At 40.5% G+C, this 19501-nt stretch overlaps 1 protein-coding gene and 1 long non-coding RNA gene across 3 annotated transcripts; one reads left to right on the top strand and one right to left on the bottom strand.

Moving 5' to 3' along the window:
• Positions 1 to 1891: 1891 nt before the first annotated feature.
• LOC137281261 (uncharacterized) lies at positions 1892 to 18651 on the top strand. 2 transcript variants are annotated; one of them, XM_067812414.1, is made up of 5 exons: positions 1892 to 2011; positions 8634 to 8736; positions 15514 to 15585; positions 16056 to 16145; positions 17539 to 18651. In XM_067812414.1, the coding sequence occupies exons 3-5, from the start codon at positions 15522 to 15524 to the stop codon at positions 18198 to 18200; spliced, it is 816 nt and encodes a 271-aa protein (XP_067668515.1). In that variant the 5' UTR covers positions 1892 to 2011; positions 8634 to 8736; positions 15514 to 15521; the 3' UTR covers positions 18201 to 18651. The 2 variants fall into 2 exon arrangements, with proteins under 2 accessions (XP_067668515.1, XP_067668516.1); XM_067812415.1 differs by lacking the exon at positions 8634 to 8736.
• LOC137281262 (uncharacterized) lies at positions 8131 to 18050 on the bottom strand. Its single transcript, XR_010956719.1, has 2 exons — positions 17471 to 18050; positions 8131 to 8818 (listed from the first exon to the last, which is right to left on the bottom strand). It is a non-coding gene; the product is annotated as an uncharacterized lncRNA (long non-coding RNA).
• Positions 18652 to 19501: the final 850 nt, after the last annotated feature.

Below are 19501 nucleotides of genomic sequence, written 5' to 3'. Positions count from 1 at the left end.
TTTGGAATTTAGCAGTTTATACTTTTTATTTACATGATTTCATAATTACATAAAATACCTTCACCTGACAACAATAAAATCTGTCATGTCTCAATTGACATCACTTCCTGTTACATTTATACGGTGTCGCCCCGGGGGAGCTACTTTTTAAATTAGCGTAGTTCCGGGAAAGCTACTTTCTCCAACACAAGATTGTACCGCCAAAGCTACTTAACTGAATAAACACTGCGATCAGTTAACCCTGACAATTACCGATTAATGGAAAAACGACCCCTGTGATTTTCTCTTTATTAATTCGATTTGTTTTCTATTAGGATCACAGAGTACAGTGTGTGATGTTTACAATTTTGATGAGAACTACATCCGCCCCCAACTCACATCTATTCATGTTTGTCAATTTCCTATCTCTCATTATATATATTTATCTGATGGGGCTTTACCTTCAGTCATCATGGCAAATGCACAAGTAATAGTAACGTTCGTTGACACAGTGCTCGGAGGATAACATTTATTATTTGATGGATACAACTTCAGGTGTCGCAGAAGTCAGGCAGAAAAGAAATACTGGAGATGCACTGTTGTTGGATGTCCTGCTCGTTTGACTACAAGGTAGTACATTTGGTTTACATTGATACGTTATTGCTAAGCAAATTACGGAGTAAACTAAAAATGTTTGAAATATTAAACGATGTTAGATAGGTAGAACTAAGTATATATATAGAGAGAGGTTAATATGTTAAATGTACTCCCGAGCGTAAGCGAGGATGTACTTTTGGATATCAACTCATGAATATTCGTTTTGCATACAGAGACAGCAGTCTTCATGCCGTGGAAGAAGGAGAACACACACATCCTGCTGTACCATTCGAAATGGAGGCTGTCCAGTTCAAATCGAGACTCATTGCTAGATCCAAGGAAGAGTGTACCCCCATACCAACGATCTACGACGATGAGGTTTCACTTCTCCGGCGCAACCATGACAGAGATTCCATCTTTCAACTCTGTCAAGACAATCATGTATAGACAGAGACACCGGACTGTTCCCAGACTACCTGCTTCCAGACTTGAGCTTCATCTCGAGGACAAGTGGGCTGAGACAGAAGCTGGCGAGAGATTCCTTAATCGGATCAGCAACGACATCCTCCTCTTCACCACAGCCAAGAACATGAAGATCCTACAGGGAGGACGATGGTGTGTGGAGGATAGTACGTCGAGCTGCTGCTCTTCCCCTGTGCCCCCTTGACAAAGTAGATAATATTTGGTTAGAATGTATTGCTGACAGCCCCGATGACCTCAAAGTGCGATTATGGATTATGTGACTGCTTCGTGGGTGGAGGCTAACCAGTTTTCCCCATTGGTGTGGAACCATTTCGGAAACGAAGGACAAATAACCACCTAGAAGGGCTCCATCACAAACTCAATAAGCCAGAAAGAGTCACCCCAATATTTTTGAAGTCGTTGGACTTTTCCAAAGGGATCAGTCAGTGAGCGAAGTGTCCTGTGCCCGACTAACAGCCTACCCTAGTGCTCCACAGAGGAAACGCCGCTACCGGCAGATAGACAGTCGTCTTAGGTCCCTGGGTCAAGATCTACGGACACAGGACTCAGATGATATGGAATATGTTGACTGTGTATCTGAACTGTTAAAACTGGAGTGATGTGAGGATTACAATGATGAAATGGCAGTAACTGCTTACAGGAATATTTTTGTGTAAACTTACATTTTACATGTATATATATTTATTTCATTTACATTGTTTGTAATATATGGCAAGCAAAACCGAACAAATTAAATATGGTGAATACGGTAACTTTTATTGTGGTAGTTTTTAATTTTCTTCATTCCCGGTAAAGCTACATCTCCGTAATCACACACCGTGACGCACCCCATCCTGTATGACCGGTAAAGCTACCCATACTTTCCTCTTTATAATTAAGAAAGTAGATTTCTCGGTGCTCCCCGGTGTCGTGGAAATCAGGCAGGATCTGTGGGGACATGTATAATTGAGAGGTACGTGTGCATAGTTTTGAATGTCACCTAATTCTTAGGGTACATTTCAGTTTGAAATCGGAACGAGTCCATGTCTGCACGACAATCCAATGTGGCAGCTGCTGCTCCTTTACTCTATTAAGATATATATGACGTGAGTGTAGATCTATGGTCTATGTTTAATCTGTCGTCGTAGATCTGTTTAACCTACAGTGCGATATCGGGTTCCTGGGTCCGATATTTCAAACTGGTTGTGGTCATTGATGAAATGTTGTGCGTTGTATATTGTCATTAGCAGACGGGAAGGCAGACATATAGGTGTCAATAAACTAGACACTAGAGTTTTCTCAGTGATAGAGTCTGCTTATCGCAATCAACGTGGGTTTTTTAATGTAACGAGTAGATTGTTTACTTGTTTGTGTACACAACCAAGATCAGACTACTGCTCACGACCTTAAACTCGGGTGGGCATACTGTTTCAAGCCCAGTAAACCTACTCACTGCGCATGCGTTATGAGCTCAGCGCAGCATAGCTGTTGAAACCACTTTTTCCCCCAGCACTGGGGGAAATTTAGTGAATCGTTTGAACTCCGTTTTCGCGGGCTTTTTCCATCGCGTTTTTTTCTCAACTTCATAGGCTGAATTGGCGTTTTTGATGTTTTGCTTCAGAAAGTGCATATCGAAAGGCATCAGAATCTGTGTGACCTTTTTGTATTTTTACGATGCACGTGGCCTTTAAATGGGCACTGATGCGGAGCAATTTCCGTGGACTGGTGTAAACTTTTGTTATTGTTTATCTCCCGTGAGTACCCGGATGATATCCCAGAATTCGTGACGCGTTCGTGACCTCTGCTTCGCATAGACTAGTACTCTGCCTATGCTAGGCTCAGCAAGGCTACACAAACGACAGGTCAGGGGCGCTGAGTTCACTCGTTCCATTGGACGCGGCGGTAGTCTAAATATAGCACCGGATGGTATATCCCAATGAGAAGGAACATATTAATACCACCATATCGCAGTAATAAAGCAGATATATTCTTATCCTTACCACGTGAAGAACCAACACGTCGTTTTCCATAGGAACGAGTCCGCAAGCGCAACACAATTCTGAATATTTACGTGGAGTAATGGACTGGACAGCCGCCATTTATACACTGACGTCATAAAACTACCGGGAGGAATCTCCACCGAAAATTGCGCAGCGCGGAATAGTGCAGGGGAACCAGTCTATGCTTCGCAGTCCGTATGCGCAATTGATAGTTTAAATTAAAACACATTTATCACGTTTTCATGACATATAATATACATTGCTGCTTTTAAAAAAGAAACCAGATAAACACAATTAGAAGAGTACAATCGCGATTCAAAAGTGCAATATTTTGTACTTGGGCTTACTTCCCTCGAAACGAAGCCCTCGGGAGACCGAACCCAGTCATAGCGGGTGGATATGCACTCAAGTGTAACGACGGCTTCCGATTGGCTGTTTCATTTGCTGATATGCTGAGGGTTCATTGTGTGTATAGAAAGATGATCTGTTTGATGGGCATTTTAGAAGTAAAGCCAATCACAAGAAAGTAAGATTCTTTATGGATAACAACTTCTTTTTGTGTACTTGATGCGTCGTTTTTCAGTATGGATTCATATACTGTTGTCAAACAAAATCATATACACTAAAAGAAGTCGTTATCCATGAAGAATGTATATAGAGATGTTTGATTTGGAAAATACATATTCTCTGAATTTGCGCTCGATCCAATAAAAAATCATGTCAGTAGAGATGGTAAACTACTGCGTGGCTGGAATCTGTCATTCGTCCAAGTACAAAGCAGGACTTGAAACTGACAAGAGTTTGCACCAGTTTCCGTCAGATCCAGTCATCCGAATAAAATGAATGTAGTTTGTTTGCAACCCACAGACATAAAAACATGTCATGTGTATCACACGTGCCTAATTACATAATGTGGCAGACACGGGACTCCGGTGCACGAGTCATAAATCAACTTATTTTCTTTATGTCGTATAGTCTGATAGGTGTTAAGTTCAAATTGCACGTGGTCAATGATTGAAGCTGTGTATTGCAGGTTGTCTTTAGCAGACAGGCAGACAGACATATAGGTGTGAATAAACCAGACACTGAGCTTTCTCTGTGACAGAGACTGCTTACCACAATCAACAAGTTTTTTTTACGTAACGAGTAGATTATTTACTTGTTTGTGTACACAACCAAGATTAGACTACTGCTCACGACCTCAGACGCTGGGCATGCACACTGTTTCAAGCTCCGCGAACCTATTCACTGCACATGCGTTATGGACGCAGCGCAGCACAGCTGTTAAAACCAGTTTGAACTCCGATTTCGCGGGCTTTTTTTTCATCGCGTTTTTGTCAACTTTATAGGTTGAATTGGCATTTTTTATGATTTGCGTCGGTAAGTGCATACCGAAAGGTACCAGAATCTGCAAAGTTGTGTTTTACGTTGCATGTGACCTTTAACTAAATTACTTAGACTGGCGGACATCATACAATTAGTTGCCAGGTGTGCTATCTTGGGTGACCAATGAGAGGTTTATCATGTTTGCACCAATGTGAAAGACGTGAAACGTTGTGTTACTTTTTCGCAAATTAGACTTTTGTAAGACACACGACACAGAGCAGGATTATTTGCCAGCTGCAGATGAATGGAATATCATTCTTTTATGTGGATATTGATGGATACATTCCTGAACAAGTTAGTAGCCTGACATTGTTGCTATAAAGTTAGTCTGGTTTATATTCATTATTTGCATTTTGTTTTAATTTATTTGTTGTAGCATTCAGCAGAATCTATATGACAGAAAACGCACACTAGATGTATGCGTGTGAAATAGGATCCACATTGGCAATCTATACAATGTATAAATGTTGCTGTCGTGTTAGAAATTTACTATAAGTATAAGCAGACCGTGTGTTCTTTTATTAATTTTCTTACTGACAAAGGCCCCACAAGACAGAAGCCCCACAGACAAAAGTCCCAACAGACTAAGTCCCATAGATAACACACATGAGACAGAAGCCCCATATTATGTTTTCTCAAGGTGAAGGAGCTTGGTCTTATGATCTTAATCACTCAACAAGTGTCAAATATTGTGTTTTTTTCAATGATAGTGTAGCAGGGTGTGGTGTATAATGTCCAGCCACTGGGCTGCTAGTCACAACAAGCACAGTTCTAGATGAGTGATGACATTTATTGCAGTGTCAAAGTTGGGAGGAAGACTGAAAAGAGAGAACCTCCCTCCTGTAAGAGTTCATGCAGAATGCATCATTTAAGCCAAATAATTTTAAAACTGGTGAAGCACATGGTTGAAGGCCATGTGCTCAGTCAGAGTTACAATAGCTGGCAGATATTTAGGTAATGAATGAAATAATATTGTAATTAAATACGTTTTTTACAATTATGAAGCAGTGAGATACCCTTTTACTAAATAATGTTTGTTTGCAGAACAAAGTATACAGAGATAAGAATACTGAAATCTTCCTCACCTGAAAAGAGAGAACCTCCCTCCTGTAAGAGTTCATGCAGAATGCATGAGGAGGGCAGGTGAGGAAGGAAGTTAGACAAGAGGACAAAAAGGCCAATCAAAAGACAGGTAGCATCTGACAGGTGTCAAAGGAAGTCAGATGATAGAAAGTTATGTCAGGTGGTGGAAGTTTCTAAAAATAGAGAAGGGGAAGTCCAGGTGAAGCTGGAGACAGAGGCTGCCAAGGGTATTGAAGATTGTAGATGTTAGTGGCTGACATTCAACTGTAGACAAGGACAACATAAAACAGAATGAAATGATGACAATGACAATATGTGTGACAATATATATACATAATTTATGGATATGATGAAACTGTGGGGGGGATTACGAGAGGATGGTATTTCTGTGGTTACAACTAGTGGTTATATCCACCACCCTGCTACATACACCCCCGCTTTGGGAAATGGCGACCTCGCCATTCAAAAGTGACACTGGTGGGGTACCCTCACACCCAAACACTTTGTTGTACAACAAACTGTCCATCCGTCATCCATTTTGGCTTTGTGCGGTTACAGCCGACTCGGCGAGGCAATGGCTGGGGAACGGATGATACAGAGCCTGGTATACGACTAGTTGACACAGCTTGTGCTGGTGAGGATGGTGTACGTACATGTGAACTCCTTGCTGATGGTGAGCTGACTGAAGGCAGCAGCGACACAGGGGATGGTACCGATACTGGAGGAAAAGTATTTTCAAGATCCATGTCGGTCATTGAGATTTCCAATGTGTCATCGGCACTAGTGTCGTTAAGATTGCCAGAAGATGGCATTAAACGTCTGATTGTCGATGGTGAGCGCCTTGGCCTGGGTATGGGCTGGCCATCTGTTCCAATGGGAAGGAGCATTCTTCAGGAGGAAGGATCAATTAAAGGAGTTAGAGGTGTAACGAGATTGTCTCCCTTGGGAGCTTGATACACTGGTGAATGGGCTGATGAACATTTTTCAAAACCTCAATTTAGTGACTTGACCTATGAATTTCTCGATTGTGCAATTGTTTCCTAAAGTCTTCTGGAACACCATACACTGCCAAGATGATCGATATAGCAACGTACAGAGCCAGGATCGGCACATTTGTACACCCACCCGGGTCACGACAGGTGAGCCATGTTTTCACTGACTGTGATTACACACCGCGTTCATCCACCTCAGACACTCCGTTACGGCTATCTGTGTGCTCTATACTGATTACTGTGCATCTTCTGTTGTCAGCATTTGTCTTGGCCAATGCTAACATGATCTCTGAAAATCTACACTACTTTGTCCGACTTATCCCAAGCGAACATGACTGTGTTTTGATCAGTGACGTCACACTCCATTACCCCGTGTTCATTGATGCTTGTCGTGTTTTGAGCTTGCAAGTCTCACTGTGTGAGTATGAAAGTTCTGTTCATACTATCCCACTAGGAATCTTACTATCAAACGACGTGTAGACTAATCCAGAACCTGCAGTGACTATGAGAGACTTGAACAATGTTACATCTGAAATAAAAGCTGATATTCTGTCCGAAATTAGAGAATTCAGACAAAGTATGGTCTCAGAGATGTGTGACATTAAAACTAAGCTCTCTGTCCTCAGTACTACGTGTACGGCCCTCGAAGCATCTATTTCCGACATACGCAAGGACATAGAGAAAAATCAGCGATGAACAGGCTACAATGTACAGCGACATTGATGCACTTAGCCAGAAAGTTGACGATATTGATTCTCGTATTGAGAAACAAGATGCTGCTACTGATAAGCTCGAAGCCTTCAGCCGCCGAGATAACATCGTCTTTTACGGTCTTGCAGAATCACAAGACGAGTCATTTGATAAATGTAAGGATACGGTGGTTTCAGTGCTTAACAACTTCGTAAAAACTAGGCACTGGGTGAGACCTGACATTACACGTGCGCATCGAATCGGAAAAAAACCAAACAAATCAAGAGAGACCACGCCCTCTCATAGCTCGGTTTTCTCTGACAGAGGACAAGATTACTGTTTTGAAGCATCGTGATAATCTCAGAGAAGGCAACATCGGTGTAGCAAATGACCTTACAAAGCTTCAAAGGGAAACACTTGCTGATCTGAAAAGCAAGGGTCAAATTGCATTCTACAAGAATGGTAACCTGATCACGAGACCAGGCAATCCTGACAAGTCGGGATCGAACAGGACGCGCAGATATGCCTTTGCTGCTAGAAAAGGAACTTCAGCATCTGCAGCTGCGTCTGCGTCTACGCCTACACCGATACCGGAGTCACTATATCGACCTGGAGACCTGCCTCCCTCCGGCACTGGGATATCTGCTGACCGCAACGTCCCAATGAATGGGAGCTAGGGAGCCGGCCCGGCCCGGCCCAGATTGAAGATCTACAGCATATATCAGGTGTACTACGTTCCAGTTACAGTTTTAAATTCCTAACATGGAATATAGAGGGTTTTCTGTCAAAGGTCGACAACCCCGATTTTATTGCTTACTGTGAAATCATTATTATTCGCGGGGATTTAATTTTCGCGCCTTTCGCGCAAAAAAATTATCCGCGAAAATAAAACCTCCGCGAATAATTATGATAAATTGTGGAAATAAAAACAAACAAAGAGCTTTGAGTTTTAGTTTTGTATTGCTAGTAATTTGACTACAAGTACACGTCATTCATTCACGACTCAGTGAAACAAAAAGATACATGAAAACAAATTAAATAGTTGATTCAACACATGTCATTTTCAGTGTCACTGATTGACACGATACACACGACTTTATTAATTAAAAATGTCAGGTCACCTGCTACTGCTACTAGTATATACATAACTTTGAGTTTATCTGCCTAGTGGAAACATTTCTCGATAATTTAACGGCAATAACCCAGTTCTCCGCTTACGACGTGTACATGTCCAAAGCTCATAGAATAGCAAAGGCTGGAAGATTATCTGGCGGAGTGATCGTTTTGTTGAAAAGCACTCTAGCTAGTAAATGCCAACACATTTCTCTAGATATTGACAATGTTGTCTGTATCAAACTAGATAAAAGTACAGTTGGCAACAATAAAGATGTCCTTGTATTTGCAACATATGTACCTCCTATCGGCTCAACGTTTTATGTTGCAGCCGACGGCACAACCGCTATCGAACCGCTATTATTGACCAGTGACTGATAGACCATTCAGACCACGGATGTGACGTCATCATTTGCGGAGATTTGAACGCTCGTGTAGGTATCCATAACAATCCACCAGACACACTTGACCTTCACGGTTTAGACAAAGCTGCATTCCCGGAGGAACCCTCAGTGCCTGTAAATGAAAGACATTCATGCGGCAGTTCTGTAAACACCTTTGGTCGTAAACTGATTGACTTTTACTTTTCTCATAATTTGTATATCTTTAACGACAGAACGCCAAGTGACAATACAGGAGAATTTACTTATATATCCCAACAAGGTTGTAGCGTAGTTGACTACTTTATTGGAACTGCTGATTTATTCTATATCCAACATGATGTTGTAGTAGATTCTAGAGTTGAATCTAAACATATGCCCGTGATTCTCTGTGTCGACTCTGTAGCAGTTTCTACTCGTAAACGTGCGAATGATATATCTTTTAAGCCTATGCCACATGCCGAAGGCGGTTTTACTTTCAAGTGGAATGATAACAAGACATCGGAATGTTTAATTTCCCTTAGTAACTCATGTCCCTCACTTCAAGATATGGTGGATGAAGTTGACGGTAACCTTAACAATGATATGTTTGTGAAAGCAGTTCTTTCCGCATCTGAATGTATGAAAAAATCCCTTAAAAGTGGGTCAGTAGGCGATAACACAGGATTTTATACTCTGAATTGTAAAAAAGCTAAGCAAGAAGCACGACAGCATTTGAGACGATTTAGACGTCACAAATCATGTGAAAATAAACGTGCCTACTGCAAGATGAGAAACAAATATAAAAATGTTTGGCGAATATCAAAACGTGATTACCAGAACAGAAAAAGAGATATTCTTTAAAATACTGTTAATAGTTCCTCTAGATTTTGGAAGGAGTTAAGGAATATTTCCAGACGTGATAACAGAAACTGTAATATTGAGCTTGATAGCTGGTTGAATCATTTTAAGAATGTATTCCAAAGCATAGATCTACTTGCCGCTAATAATGATACATCCGTCCAAGATGACAATCTACTTGAAGACCTTGATTTAGACATTCTTGAAGCACCCATAACTAATAAAGAAATTCATGATGCAATCCAGCACTTAAAGAAAATCCCCAGGTAATGATCATATCATAATTGAAATGTTAAAATGTTCAGAAGCCGTTATTATCTCGTTCTTGGGCAAATTATTTAACAAGTTGTTCAGTGATGCTATATTTCCTGACCAGTGGTCAAAGGCAATTATCATCCCTCTACATAAAAAAGGTAATAGAGACAATCCTGACAACTATAGAGGGATATCTATACTCTGCACTTTGAGTAAAATTTACACATGTATACTTAATGCAAGATTGACAAATTGGGCTACCCTAAGAGACAAATTGACAGAAACTCAGGCTGGCTTTAGAAACGGATATTCAGCAGCAGATCACATTTTCACATTATATGCTATCATTCAGAAAACCCTACTGAAGAAGAAAAAGAAGGTATATGTCGCCTTTGTCGATTTCCGAAAGGCCTTTGACTCTATCGACCGTAAAAAACTATGGCAATGTCTTTATGCAACTGGTTTAAATGGAAAGATGCTTAGAGCACTGAAAAGTATTTATAGTTCTGCTAAAGCCTGTGTAAAAACTAATAATATTTTATCAGATTATTTTGATTGTCCAATAGGATTAAGGCAGGGATGTATTCTAAGTCCGCTCCTCTTCTCGTTTTTTATCGATGAATTGTCAATAGAAATCACACAACACGGAAAATTTGGTGTGCAATTATTTCCAGATATGCTAGAAATCCTGTTATTACTATTTGCCGATGATGTTGTTCTAGTTTCTGATACTATATCGGGGTTACAAAGGCAATTAACAATTCTAGAATCATATGCTGACACGTGGGGGTTGACTGTCAATCTAGAGAAAACCCAGATTGTGGTTTTTAGGAGAGGTGGACCCTTAGCCAGAAATGAGAAATGGTTTTATAAAGGTGAACGTATTTTAACGGTTGACTCTTGTCGATATCTAGGTATTCTTTTTTCATCTTCTTGTAAATTCAATAAATGTACATTAGATTTATCATCTCGGGGTAAAAGGGCACTGCTAGAAGTACTACACCACTTACATAAACTGGATAATGTTGACTATTCTGTATTTTTCAAAATATTTGATGCCCAAATTCAGCCAATTCTTTTGTATGGTGCCGAAGTGTGGGGCATTAATAAATTTTATAAGATTGAACATGTACATTTAACTGCATGTAAGAAGTTCCTAAATGTTGGTCCCCAGACACCAAATGTGATTGTTTATGGTGAATGTGGACGTTACCCACTGTATATAAATGCGCAGTGTCGTTTTATAAAATACTGGCTTAAACTGGTAAATTACTCATCAACAAAGAAAAAAAAAAGCTTATGATATCTTAATGTATTACGATAACTGGGTTATGTTAACTATGTTTCATATGTGCGTAATTTATTGTTTTCATATGGCTTTGGTTATGTTTGGTTATTTCAAGGTGTTGGTAACGAATCCCAGTTTTTTCAAATGTTCAAAAGAGTCGTAGCTGACATGTATATACAGACATGGAATAGTACCATGGAAGAAAGCTCAAGGTATAAGTTATACAGACAATACAAAGGCCTATTAGAGCCGGAAAAATATTTGACTATGCTAACAAATAAAAAATACAGAAATATTCTTACTAGGATCAGAGCGGGCATTCTAAAACTAAAGGCTAATGAGGGACGGTGGTTGGGAGTTGATTCTAATCAATGCATTTGTTCTATATGTAATAAGGGAATAGAAGATGAATTTCACTTTATACTTATATGTGAATGCTACAATAATCTAAGAACCTGTTATTTACCACAAATGTATGATCACAATCCGTCTACCTATAAATTCAAGCAATTACTGTCTTCCACATCATCTAAGTTACTGAATAGTCTTTGTAAATATTTATGTTTGACCTTTGAGCTACGTCAGCGGTTGGTTAATGGAAAGCACATTTGTATCCCATGGTGCCTCCTGTGTTGTCATAAGCGTGTTTACAGAGTACTTGTGTATCATTCAACATACATATGCATGTACCTGTATAACTGTATATGGGCCGATGGCCTTCATACGAAATAAAAGACTTGACTTGACTTGTGTTAACAGGATCTGCTCAATGTGTTGACTTTAAACTCAAGATTATCTATAAGAACAAAGAAGGCCCAAAGAGACTCCAAAACCGGTGTAAACAATGTAAAAAATGTTCCAGAATTTCTTAAGAATGTTGGACACGCTGTGAGATTAGAATAATTACAGCTGTATGATGTGACAGGTATCAGTTAGTGCTGTGGATTATTGATGTAAATAAATCTCGTTGAACCTATATTTTTTGTATATATATATTGTGGGGCTTTTGTCTGACAGGTGTGGGGCTCCTGTCTGCTGAGGCTTTTGTCTGTCCACCCATACAAATATGACAATAAACGAATTAGGATTATGAGACAAAATATACAGGCGTACACTGGCTTCGTTATTTTTCCGTCCTAATAGTTTTTACACCATTTCTACCACTGGTATAAGATTAACCTTCAAAGTGTTTCATTTGTTTTCATAATACATTCGTAATGAAGTGAAAATGACTTCACCTTATTTGATCTGTCTATAATTAAAGGGCACATGCAACGTAAAACACAACTTTGCAGATTCTGGTACCTTTCGGTATGCACTTACCGAAGCAATTCATAATAAATGCCAATTCAACCCATAAAGTTGAAAAAAAACGCGATGAAGCGAAAAAGCCCGCGAAATCGGAGTTCAAACGTTTCACTAAATTCCCACCAGGGGAAAAACTGGTTTTAACAGCTGTGCTGCGCTGCGTCCATAACGCATGCGCAGTGAATAGGTTCGCGGAGCTTGAAACAGTGTGCATGCCCAGCGTCTGAGGTCGTGAGCAGTAGTCTAATCTTGGTTGTGTACACAAACAAGTAAAAAAACTTGTGGTAAGCAGTCTCTGTCACAGAGAAAGCTCAGTGTCTGGTTTATTCACACCTATATGTCTGTCTGCCTGTCTGCTAAAGACAACCTGCAATACACAGCTTCAATCATTGACCACGTGCAATTTGAACTTAACACCTATCAGACTATACGACATAAAGAAAATAAGTTGATTTATGACTCGTGCACCGGAGTCCCGTGTCTGCCACATTATGTAATTAGGCACGTGTGATACACATGACATGTTTTTATGTCTGTGGGTTGCAAACAAACAATATTCATGTTTTTCGGATGACTGGATCTGACGGAAACTGGTGCAAACTCAGGTCAGTTTCAAGTCCTGCTTTGTACTTGGACGAATGACAGATTCCAGCCACGCAGTATTGTACCATCTCTACTGACATTATTTTTTATTCGATTGAGAGCAAATTCAGAGAACATGTATTTTCCAAATCAAACATCTCTATATTCATTCTTCATGGATAACGACTTCTTTTAGTTTGATTGATGATTTTGTTTGACAGCAGTATATGAATCCATACTGAAACGACGCATCAAGTACACAAAAAGAAGTTGTTATCCATAAAGAATCTTACTTTCTTGTGACAGGCTTTACTTCTAAAATGCCCATCAAACAGGTCATCTTTTTGTACACACAATGAACCCTCAGCATATCAGCAAATGAAACAGCCAATCGGAAGCCGTCGTTACACTTGAGTGCATATCCACCCGCTATGACTGGGTTCGGTCTCCCGAGGGCTTCGTTTCGAGGGAAGTAAGCCCAAGTACAAAATATTGCATTTTTGAATCGCGATTGTACGCTTAGAATTGTGTTTATCTGTTTTTTTAAAAGCAGCAATGTATATTATATGTCATGAATAAGTGATAAATGTGTTTTAATTATGTTTGATTTTTTGGTTGCATGTGACCTTTAAACTATCAATTGCGCATACGGACTGCGAAGCAGAGGTCACTAACGCGTCACGAATTCTGGGATATCATCCGGGTACTCACGGGAGATAAACAATAACAAAAGTTTACACCAGTCCACGGAAATTGCTCCGCATCAGTGCCCATTTAAAGGCCACGTGCATCGTAAAAATACAAAAAGGTCACACAGATTCTGATGCCTTTCGATATGCACTTTCTGAAGCAAAACATCAAAAACGCCAATTCAGCCTATGAAGTTGAAAAAAAAACGCGATGGAAAAAGCCCGCGAAAACGGAGTTCAAACGATTCACTAAATTTCCCCCAGTGCTGGGGGAAAAAGTGGTTTCAACAGCTATGCTGCGCTGAGCTCATAACGCATGCGCAGTGAGTAGGTTTACTGGGCTTGAAACAGTATGCCCACCCGAGTATAAGGTCGTGAGCAGTAGTCTGATCTTGGTTGTGTACACAAACAAGTAAACAATCTACTCGTCTCCCGAGGGCTTCGTTTCGAGGGAAGTAAGCCCAAGTACAAAATATTGCACTTTTGAATCGCGATTGTACGCTTAGAATTGTGTTTATATAAGCAGCAATGTTAATTATATGTCATGAATAAGTGATAAATGTGTTTTAATTATGTTTGATTTTTTGGTTGCATGTGACCTTTAACCAATAATGAGCAATCAATCAACGCAAGAGTGGTTAATTCTTTGAAGGGAGGATGTTGTTTTTACACTCGCACTTTACGACAGGGTGTAGTCAGTATAAATTTGTACATCTACACAGACTGCCTTTTGCCAAATCCTCTAGAAGATAAAAGCACTTAATTAATCAGTGTGTTATCGGTTAATCCTTTGATCGATGTTTGTTTTTGTAACTCAGCTGATAAATCCTCTTACATCACTTACATGCACATATTACATAACATACAATACATTTGCCATTACAGACCTTAATTTATAATGTTGAGTATTTACTCCAGACAGGAGAAATGACAAATGGGAACCTTTGCTGAGTAACCTAAATGGTGTTACTACATGTACTAATTATACCTGTTATAAATTCATTAACTGACCATCCAGATAATTATGACAATTAACACGTGTAGGTTTACACCATCAAACGTGAGTTACAGCAAGGAAGATGTAATCTCTGTGTCGCATGCAGCCTGAAAACACTTATGGGCCGAAACTGTTTTGAGGATACCAACGGAACTTCGTTACATAAGGAATACATACAGGCATTTGCTGTGTACTTGGATAAATAGGTGTAATAAGTTACTACCAAAGGCAAAGTCATCGTTTTTAGTTTACGAATTCAAATAAATCAACTGTTTGTTTTTATTATCACAAATAATAAACCAGGGTAGATAGTCACGTAACATGATTAAATATCGAGGTTAAAAACACAGAAATAGGATCAAATTGGATCAGTCACTATACCATCCAAGCATCCGAAAAAAACTACATTGCTGGGATATTTTGTTACAATCAGATAAGGAATACCATGGATATTTTTAAATAACGGCAGATGATGGGCATCCGGCCTCTTGACTGTTTAGGTGAAGAAATTCTGCTAATATGGACAGGAACCCAGTCCCTTTGTCTGTCACGGTTGAGGGAGCGGGCGCTGACCAATTTGCTGTTTGATTTCGTAATTAGACCGTTGGCAAGAAACATTATTCGCTCCGCATCAGTGCCCCTTTAAGGTGTGCAAACAGGAAATATAAGCTACTCTGCTGTATGGGTATGCCACAGACATCATGGATGAAATAAAGAAAGAGCACATGGGTTGTGGGAAATTAGGGACACTATGCACGTAGTGTGTACGATCAGCACGTTGATAAGGTTTACTACATGCATGCAGTACACGTTATATTCAACACACGTACGTGTATATTATATTCTAATAACGCCTGGTATTTTACATACAGGACCAAGCATGGGGATGTTGCGGGCGGTGTTCAGTGCAGCCCTCATTGTTGCCATTCCAGTCGTCCAAATAGGTAGGCAGGTATGAGAGAGAGAGAGAGAGAGAGAGAGAGAAAGAGAGAGTGAGTGAGTGAGAGAGAGACGCAATGTTTTTATTTCCATCATGGAGCGCATTAATACATTTTAGGTGATGAATAAGTGACATCATTCAAGTAAATGCTGACTACAAATTAATTAATTAATTTAATTTTGTGACCCTCCGCTAAAAAGTTTCAGGCTCATCTGTTCATCATCAAGACGACAAAGATAACGCAAACTACATTACTTCACGGAACACTACTCAACACTCTAAAGTCAGGCCCAGCTGAATTTTCATCCCTGACGTAAAATTGGTTTACCAGTATAGTATCAGCGTTCTGCACATGCAAGGTCAGACACGCTCTTCATCGAAGAGAGGGCAAATGCTAGGAACGGGACAATTTATGGCTGAGGTAACTAAGTATCTAGTCGTTCTGACTAGAAGAGACATGTTAATCTATTCCAGGTGTTGTCTACAGGCTTATCTGGGTACCGGACAAGCCGGAAGTCGACAAAGCTAACTGTGAAAATTCATGCTTTGATTCCATCTTTAAAGGTAAGTTTCTAATATGTCGCCATTAACTGATAAAGTGAATGAGAATTGTCAGTGTGAGGATGTGTGTTTTGGTTTGCGTGCGCGCGTGCGTGTGTGTATGTGTGATATATGGTGTGCGTGTGTGTAACGCCAACTCTCTTTCCTCCGGTCACACGGGCATTCAAAAATTTCACGTGTAAGTTTTCCTGTTGCTTCGTACACCCTTTTTGGCTTCCTGTCAGTGGCACATCGACTCACCCCAGACCAACCAAGACCCATTCATTTTGCCCCTGCATAAAAGAACATAAGGAAAGCACCCTTGCTATTTCAGTTTTAAAGTCGTTCCCGTTTCAGTCCTTTAAACATTTTTTTACGTAGGAAGGACTATGATAGGTTCTAGGCCCCGAGTCATCAGGTTGGTTGATTTGTTCCAGGCCCGAGTCATCAGGTGGGTTGATTTGTTCTAGGGCCCCGAGTCATCAGGTTGGTTGGTTTGTTCTAGTCCCCGAGTTATCAGGTTGGTTGGTTTGTTCCAGGGCCCCGAGTCATCAGGTTGGTCGGTTTGTTCTAGGGCCCCGAGTCACCAGGTTGGTTTGTTTGTCGTTTAACGCCGCCCTCGATAATATCGCAGTTTTATGGAGGCTGTCAGTAACCAAACGAGTCAATGCAGTGATCACCAGCATGACTATCGATCTACGCAACTGGGATGTGATGATGTCAACTACGTCAGTGAACCCTGATTCCATTAGTTGACGCTTACGATAAGCATCAGTTCTAAATCTTCACAAGTGGCCATACTTCCTTAATAACATTTCTACCCCAATATACAACGCGGTCGAGGTCATGTTAGGTTTGCTTGTTTGGCCAATTTTCGGTAGTAAGCTAACATGCTGAGACTTTGATACAGATCCTGATTTCTAAACGTCATGTTTCATGTTTCTTAAATAGCGCCATGATGTAATTTAGGATTCCAGTGCCAGTGAATTTGTTTTTCGTCGATTTTAGCAACTTTCCCACTACATCAAGACGAGGACACAAGTAATAAGCTTCACACATTGTAGCCACGTAGGGCGTTAAATCCAAAGCTACCCCATCGCCCCTAAATTTCCACGTTCTGTTCCAGTATCTTGCATGAGCCATACCTATGTTTAGGGTGCTTTCCAAAGTGGTATAGATCTTAGACTTGCTTCCCTTGCGACTGTTGCCACATGAAGGGACAGTGTTTAAAGCGGCGTAAAATATCTGATATACACGATTACCGGCGGTTATATCTCCTAATCTTTATTACGGGGTTAGTGGGACAGCATAGCGTTCTCCCGTGAAACTGAAAGCCTGGTTTCACTTACCAATAATATTACCGGAATATTTCTCAAAGCGACGAAAAACAGGACTCAATCACTCATTCTGTTTTCAGGCTCCTACGAGAAGGGCAGTAGTAAACATGGCTACAAGCACGTCTACTTCAACGCCACGCGGCAGACCACGTGTGTCTGGCTCGTCACTATGCTATATGTCATCCTTGGATACGAAGCAGTCAAGCTCTTCTTCTCCCTTCTCGTCTCTCGTTCCCTCCGACCAATCATGGCGATTCTCTTCTTAGTCAGTGTCTACCCACATATATTCGCCTGGTGGGCAATGTTCAACTACTACAACGACGATTTCTACCCAATGTTCAACCACCAAATATTCTTCTCTGTCACAGAGATACTGTCCACGTACGCCATCATAAAATCATGCGACAGACACTCCGAAAGGCGCTTTGTGCTCTATGGTTTAATCGTAGGAACGGCTGTTGCACATGTCGTCATTGGCAGTCTGGATCAGTTCATTTCTCATATTGTATATGGGGAGGGTAAGCCCCACCATGTATGGCGGGACATCGGTCTGCTGGTCCCTGATATCATGGCGGTGATACTTCCGGTTGTTGACTACATGAAAGGGGAGATAACTCTTGGACCCAAGTGTTTGTTATCTTTTCTGAGTGAGCGTTTCACCAATGATAAATCATACAGGACAAATGCTTTAATTGTATGTGGATACATTTCGGCTTTGTTAATAACGGGCCTCCTGTTATGAGTCAAGAATTTATTATAAGCCTACAAAATATTCTACCATGACTTCAGTAAATACTGGATTGTGATTGGTTAATCAAAGTCATCCAGAGGTATATAATCAAGTTATATACCTCTGATTTTCTAACATGTTAAGTATTTGTTTAAAATCAGAATAACACGGTAATGGTAGAATGGAGATAAACGTATTGTGTTGGAAAATCAGCGGTAAATAACAAAATTATAATAGCTCTAAATTTGATTTATAACCTCACGCTACGCGTTCGGTTTTAAATCAAATTTAGAGCTATTATAATTTCGTTATATACCTCTGATTTCCCAACACAGTATGTTTATCTCCTAATTCTTTCATCCTTTGTCAACTGCACGACACAAGACAATGCTCATTTAGATTTGCTTCCCTTTCCAAACAATGGCATGGTGGATTGATACGATCAAACAGTCGTACTTTTATGAAATATACACCTGGAAATTAATCAAGCAACACCCCAATTTTTTCTATTGGAGCAACTTTGAAGTGTTCTGACAATCAAAATATGCCGGGTTGATATAGTTTGACACTTTTTTATTCAACAGACGATCTCTGACAAACAACTTAAAGGGAAAAAGTATCAAGACTTTGCTTTATTGCAACGAAATCCAAATTCTTAAAACTGTCTTAAATTCATGAAAAAATGGACACAATTTACTATTCATCCACAGACGTTGTTGTCAGGTGTATTAACACAAATGTCACATGGAAAGAAAGAACAGTCATCTGAGAGTCTGCACACCGACTTTCATCAATATCTAGTGTGTCCTCCCTGCGCACGCACCACCGATTCCAGACGCCTCCTCATTCCTTGGATGAGTCTCCGGATCTGATTCTGGGGGATCCTGTTCCACTCCTCATGCAGGGCAGCCGTCAACTCGTTGAGATTATGGACTGGTGGGTCTCTCTGCCTCACACGACGGCCAATAAAGTCCCACAAATGTTCAATGGGGTTGAGGTCAGGGCTCATGGCAGGCCATGGAATTCTGTCAATTGCATTTTGCCGCAAAAAATCATTTACAGCATGCGCCCTGTGAGGTCTAGCATTGTCGTCCATAAATATGGGTCTCGTTGCCAGAGGATGGTTCTCAAAATGAGGTACCACAGCCCTGTCAAGAACCTCCTGTTGGTAACGAACACCGTTAAGGTTGCCACGGATGGTAATGATATCCAACTTGCAGTTCATGGAAATGCACCCCCATACCATAACGGAACCTCCCCCAAAGGCCACAGTCTCCTGGATGTACGACCCGAGTACGACCGTCCACCATGTG

This window comes from Haliotis asinina, chromosome 4, assembly GCF_037392515.1.
Source record: "Haliotis asinina isolate JCU_RB_2024 chromosome 4, JCU_Hal_asi_v2, whole genome shotgun sequence".
Classification (NCBI taxonomy): domain Eukaryota; kingdom Metazoa; phylum Mollusca; class Gastropoda; order Lepetellida; family Haliotidae; genus Haliotis; species Haliotis asinina.
This window is presented reverse-complemented; position numbering and strand designations above follow the sequence as displayed.

Bases quoted from the DNA above. Each gene is read 5' to 3' on its own strand.
- LOC137281261 (XM_067812415.1), top strand. From the start codon at position 15,522: ATGGGGATGTTGCGGGCGGTGTTCAGTGCAGCCCTCATTGTTGCCATT. The intron at 15,586-16,055 runs GTAGGCAGGTAT...AATCTATTCCAG, and splicing joins CATTCCAGTCGTCCAAATAG to GTGTTGTCTACAGGCTTATC. The intron at 16,146-17,538 runs GTAAGTTTCTAA...TTCTGTTTTCAG, and splicing joins CTTTGATTCCATCTTTAAAG to GCTCCTACGAGAAGGGCAGT.